General features: G+C 39.5%; 1 protein-coding gene across 2 annotated transcripts in view; it reads right to left on the bottom strand.

The window, feature by feature from the left end:
• brsk1a (BR serine/threonine kinase 1a) overlaps positions 1–1,278 on the bottom strand; it is a gene marked incomplete at its 5' end in the record, with an annotated part of 15,924 nt that extends 14,646 nt beyond the window's left edge. For both annotated transcript variants that reach the window (XM_080456316.1, XM_080456317.1), the window contains 3 exons: positions 631–716; positions 915–1,009; positions 1,194–1,278. In XM_080456316.1, the coding sequence (XP_080312442.1) occupies positions 631–716; positions 915–1,009; positions 1,194–1,278 (266 nt within the window). The remainder of the gene's footprint in view (positions 1–630; positions 717–914; positions 1,010–1,193) is intronic.
• Between the last annotated feature and the right edge of the window lie 4,960 nt (positions 1,279–6,238).

Here is a 6,238-nt window from a genome sequence, read left to right as displayed (position 1 = left end):
TATTGTGGGGACAGAGAAAGGTCGATAAAGTTGATTTACTCCTGATTTGTCTCTCTGAAAAAAGCCATTTTAGTATGAAAATATTGGGAATATTGTGTGGCTTGAGGCGATCGAGTCCAATATTTAGTTCAGTGACCATAGCGGTTCAGAAGCTGTGTTCACGTTCACTATTTCATTGGAAATAATAGACTCCAACCTGCTTCCGGTCTCCTAAAAAGGCGGCTACCTACTCCACGCAGATACAGGAAGTAAACCGGAGATGGTGAGTCTTCCTTTTTTTTATCTTGGCTATAGTTATGCACAGAGCCAATTGGGCTTCACAATCTTTCCTTTTGTCACTCTTCCAATATGGCACCCTGCCTGGCATCCATTGGAGACCACTCTCCAAACATTCCTTTGTAGGCCAGACAATAATTGACCAATAAACATGGGTCACCATTTTTCTCTTACACCATACTATATAACATATTATTTACATACGTACATCATACTATATGATATGTAATCATAATATATACTGTATTTATGTTGTAAGAGCAAAATGGCTGCCACGTGAACATGACCAATAGGACAGACTGAGACCAGACTATGCTGCAGCCTGCAGCACCTCTGAATGTGCAATGAACTCACAGATATTTGTTATTCTCGTAGACATCATGCAGCTTCAACACATGCGGATGTTCTATCAGTTTAAGAATGGCAATCTCCCTCTCCACCTGTCCAGAAAGAAGAGAGGTAGAAGAGATGGAAGGAGAGAAAGGGGGGAATTAATAAGGGGATAATAATGTTCCTTGCTGACACTGATCACTGGTATTTACTAATTCAGATAAACTACAAAGAGATTGTGAAGCTATGTTGTTTACACTGAGGCACAACACATAGTTCCATCCACAACTTCATAATCAACAGCGTACCTTCATTAGAACTGACTCAGACAGCTTCTCTCTGTTGACTATTTTGATTGCTACCTTCTGACCCGTAATGCAATGGACCCCAAGCTTGACCAGACCTAAAAGATAGATGACATATAAAGCGGGAGGAGAGCGAGAGAGAGAGAGACATAGAGAGAGAGAGAGAGAGAGAGAGAGACCAATTAATTAGGATTTCAGACATTGAAGTTTCGATATCATTATTTATTTTTTTAATCAAAAATACTCAAATGATCAATTTGACAATTTGATTGTTTTACTCACCAGTCTGTCCTTTCCCCAGAGTTTTTTCCAGTCGATATGGCCCAACATATTGAGCTGACTGACTTAGAGACAGTTCTTTACTCATACTGCTCTCACTATAGTCTAATACACTACTACTACTACTGCACTATGGTTATTGCAACGACTATGACAACTCTATGCAGCTAGTAAGTTACAGTGGAGTACAGATGAACTCAAAAGCAGGACTATACTTCAGTGATAAAAATAGGTTACATGTAACACCGCTACTTTGAGACTATTGGGTGAATATGTAAAAACAAAGCAAAAAACTACAACCCAAACTTGTCCTGAATCATAACTTTGGGATAATAGTGACAGAGCATTCTTCATCTAAACCTGATGCCTCAATGGCTATTTGTTTTTCTTTTTTGATGATGGGATTATCTGTGGCATTTGCATTGACGTGAAGCAAACTTATATAATATTGAAATAAAATAGCATACAGTTATAGAGGTAGGCAAATGCTGAGAAACTGAGATAACACAAATACTAGACTGTTATGCATTAAATACTGACACTATTCCAAGCATAAGCATGACAAGACTGACAAAATGTTGGACACGCTATAGCTTATTTTGCATTACTCACATTTCATAGGATATCACTGGCAATACAAAGATTAACAAGCAACACAGCCCAGGAAGAAATTGGTTTAACCTGTCTATTTCAGGCTATATCTACCAGGAAGTGTTATTTATTTATTATTAGAATTATGATTATTAGTATTAGTATTTGCAAGGCTTATCTACCAATCAAACGTTAAATATATATATGTGCTGGATATCACTGTTGTAAATTTGTACAAATTATATTATTCAGTGTGCCAGGCCTAATTTTTTTTTACAGGTGGAACAGCATGCTATTTTAGCCTGACCACTGCTCCAATACAGCAGGATTAGCCTAGCCTATACGTCTATCCAACGGCTACTCAGCGTCTGTCAAAATCGACACCTCTTAAAGTTTCTTTGTATCGCGAAATGATCTGATGCTTCGCCGGCATTGAGCCACATTGTTGCGATTTTCTGCGAGGAAAGATGTGTTGCTTGCAAAACAACCATCTTTACCGTAGCACCCTCCCCCTCCCTCCCTGCTATATCCCTGCAAGTAGCGGATCACAGCATCTTCTCGCTCTCTCTACGCCTCGCTCTCCCCTTTGGCGTGATGTCCTCCCTCACCGGCTAGAAGATTCCAGCGATTTGTGCAGGTGGGGGATAAAAACGAAAGGAAAAAAAGCTGCGGATTATAGTCAAATCACAAGTGTTATTTTATCCTGATTGCACCTCACGCTGAGTAAGATCGCTCTCTATTATAGTCCTTTTGCTTTTCTTGCCGTAAATCGATATTTTCTCTCTCCTCTTCCTCCGTCTCATTCGCATCAGCATCCGGGTCTCCACTGCCTCTCTCCATCCTCTCCTCTCTACCCCCGCCCTCTCTTAGCCCTGGTCCAGAGCGTTAGCGAGTTCTCTCTCTACACGCCCTGCCAGGCCCGCTGCTATTCTCTTAGACCGAAAATTCCACTGCCGTGCGAGGTCTCCGTCTTTAGTCAAAATAAACACAACTATTTTACTACTCACCGAAACAAAGGCTGTTTTGTGTTTTTGAAAGTCTATTCTCCAGGGTGGGAAACCTCTCAGGACCCCACCTTCTCTGTATAATACACTTTTTTTGGCAGAAAATAAAATATGTCCGCCAGACGGAAATTATTGTATTGACTCCACTGCGCCCTCTACAGATCTGGTCGATGGTAATTTATATCGACCAGAGCGCAGTGGAGTAAATAAAATAATTTCCATCTGGCAGACATATTTTATTTTCTGCCCAAAAAGTGTATTATACAGAGAAGGTGGGGTCCTTGGAGGTTTCCCACCCTGGAGAATAGACTTTCAACAACACAAAACAGCCTTTGTTTTGGTGGGGGTAGCTAAGTAGTTTTGTTTATTTTTTACTAAAGACGCAGACCTCGAACGGCAGTGTACTTTTCGGTCTATGAGAATAGCAGCGGGGCTGGCAGAGCGTTAGAGAGAACTCACTAACGCCCTCTCTCTCTCAGCTTGTCTCTGCATTCATCTCGGCTCCGTCCTGTCACGATTACAAATTTAAGTTGACGATTAATTGTCACTCAAATAATTGCGATTTAACGATTTAATTGTGTGTTTGGGCCCATTGAACGGTGGAACATTATGAATAACAATTTTATTTCTGTCTGCCTTTTAGGCTTCGTGATAAAAAATTGCACAGGGCAGATATGACAAATAATTAAATATACATAGACATTATTGACATATTTAATAGTTTTATACAAAATAAAAATAGCTGATCTACAAGCTTACGACACGTTGTAAGCTTGTAGGTCTGCTATTTCTGCTTTTTTATATTTAAAAATGTATAGAACATAATTTCAACATGGAAACGATTATGCAAGAATAATTATCACAAATAAAAGCGATTAGACGATTATGTCATAATTGTGACAGGCCTAGTCCCGCTGTTGTCTTATTTATGCGGACACCTCCCACAATATCATAAAATAAGCACCCACAAGGATTTGTACACAGTACATCATTGCAGGCAAGGAGTCTCTATTCTGCCACATGGTGAAGTTTAAATGATAATACATCTAGTGTAAAAAATATTAGCAAATAAAGGAAAGCCTTTAATCTCAAAGTGATTTTTGATGGATTGAATACACAGGACCACAATGGAAACATGCCCCTAGGGCTTTTTGTGTTTTTTTATATAGCTCTTTTATAGCATCATTGCAAAATCGTACCACTGTAGCCTTTTTGCAAACTGTTAATAAAGTATTTAATCACTCAATCAATGGGGGGGTTATACATACAAGCACATGTCCTGGTTGGAACTAGGCCTACTGTGGTGAAACTGTTTTGCCTCATGTCAAAATAGTGAGAAATAAGCATTTAGCATTTAATTGGGGCCCACTAAAATACTGGAAGAAATTTGTTTGAACTGATCAGTATTGTTTGTGTGCGCTGGTTTCTGCATGCTAATTCAAACACTGCAGTGGGGATGACACCATTTGATAAAAGTAGGATAAGTATGCCATTTTAATTCATCATCTACAGTTGTTTGAAAATATCACTAAAATCTCCATTTGAAATGATGTGTGTGGGCAGATAACTCCCCAAAGCCAAGCTTCAGCTGGGCATAAGTGGTTGATTTGCATACAGGCACGAGGCAGCTATAAAGCTGAAATATATGCATGGTGATTGAGACATCTACATGTTTGTTCACACGGTGCAAGCTTTGTCTCTTGAGAATGAAAACACTTGAGCTTACTGAAGGAAATTAAGTCTTCTCAAAGCCCTCAAGCAACAAGTACTGTAGCAGGGCCGCTGGGAAGGGATACCTTCCAGGTTCATGGAGGTTTACCTCCTGAACCTTCCTGGTGAAAGCATGCTGGTGTTGGAGAAGGAACTGGCTAGAGTACTGATGAGTCTGACCAGCAGCAGGGAACACAGCATGCATTTTGGTGCGTGAGCAGAGACCGGCGAGGAATAGTTATTCTAGGAAAGAACGCCAAGAACATCACTTGTCAGGGGTTGTATAATTATAAATTCTATACTAATAAATGAATAATTTGGTTGTCCCTCAAGCAGAGCCAAGATTTGAAAGACAGGTTGCAAAACAGAGAGAAGAGGGAAGGGAATAACATTTTCTCTCCAGAAAATGTAAGATTTTGATCAATAAAGAGCTGTGCGATTTGCTATGGTTTTGCCTGTCATATAAGTAAAAAAAAAGGAAAGATGAAAAAATTAACATTTTAGATTGATTAATGAGACAACTAACAATATTTCTCCATGTGCATTTTATTTAACTTGAATCATAAAAAAAAAATTGCACGCCTGTCTTCATTCATTTAGGAGTCCTCTTGAACTTGAGCTCCATCTGATAGCCTCAGGGTCTGCTCTGCCATCCACAAAAGTGACAGAGGAGGTTATTCCTGGTGATGTTCCCATCTCTGTTTAAATTAAGGATTCCATTCAGCTGTCTTGTTGTTCCAGGTCGTTTCTACCATAATTACATGGAACTGTATATTCTTCCTGGTGTCCTTCCATTTCTCCAACATAAGCAAGTAATGTCAATTACCAGAGCTCAGAGTGGAAAAGTGAGATTATATAGGCTTTAGTGCAAGTATTAAAGTAAGGGTTAAGCAGAGATTAACAAGTCCTTTTAAATTGGCTTGTTATAGAGAAACAGAGCCATTACATACCCATATAATGCTCTACAATTTATGGCCATCGCTCAGTTTTGTTCACCATTAAATAGGCCACAATCCCTTTATCAAGCACTGAATTATATTGAGCTACTTCTGATGTCCCATATTAAATAAGTGGAGAATGGGTCCCACAGAAGTCACACTTGTGGTTCCCAGCAGACATCCATGATGCAGACAATCCCACCCTCCCATAGTTCTCAGAATACAGCAGAGCTGAAATTCAAAGATTCTCCAAAGAGGATTTAAGAAAAAAGGATAAGAGGAAACGGAAAATCTATTTGCCAGTCTTCAAACCAAATAAAATAAGAAGTCGTACAGCAAAAGAGGGACACTTCAATGGAGAGAGAGAGATGCTGACACAGGGTCAAAACTTTGTATGATTCCAGAAAAAAATGAAATGCTCGTATAAGTATAAGTTGCTTTCCTATGCCCAACAGAGGAAATGGCAATGATATTAGTGTAGCTAAGTAAGTGAAGATGCCATATGTTTCCCTTGAAAATATGGCAAATGTTGGTTTTATACAAAGCCCCCTTTGAAATTTAAACACACACACACACACACACACATACATACACACACACACACACACACACACACACACACACACACACACACACACACACACACACACACACACACACACACACACACACACACACACACACACACACACACACACACACACACACACACACACACACACACACGTGTAGATATAGTGGTCTCTACTGTATGTCATCATCACTGTCATTCCATTTACTGCTCATGCCTTGGTCTGAAGAAACT

Source organism: Gymnoscopelus braueri (assembly GCF_963280865.1).
Source record: "Gymnoscopelus braueri genome assembly, chromosome: 17".
Lineage (NCBI taxonomy): Eukaryota > Metazoa > Chordata > Actinopteri > Myctophiformes > Myctophidae > Gymnoscopelus > Gymnoscopelus braueri.
The sequence above is the reverse complement of the archived record's forward strand: the minus strand, read 5'-3'. Positions and strand labels throughout refer to the sequence as shown.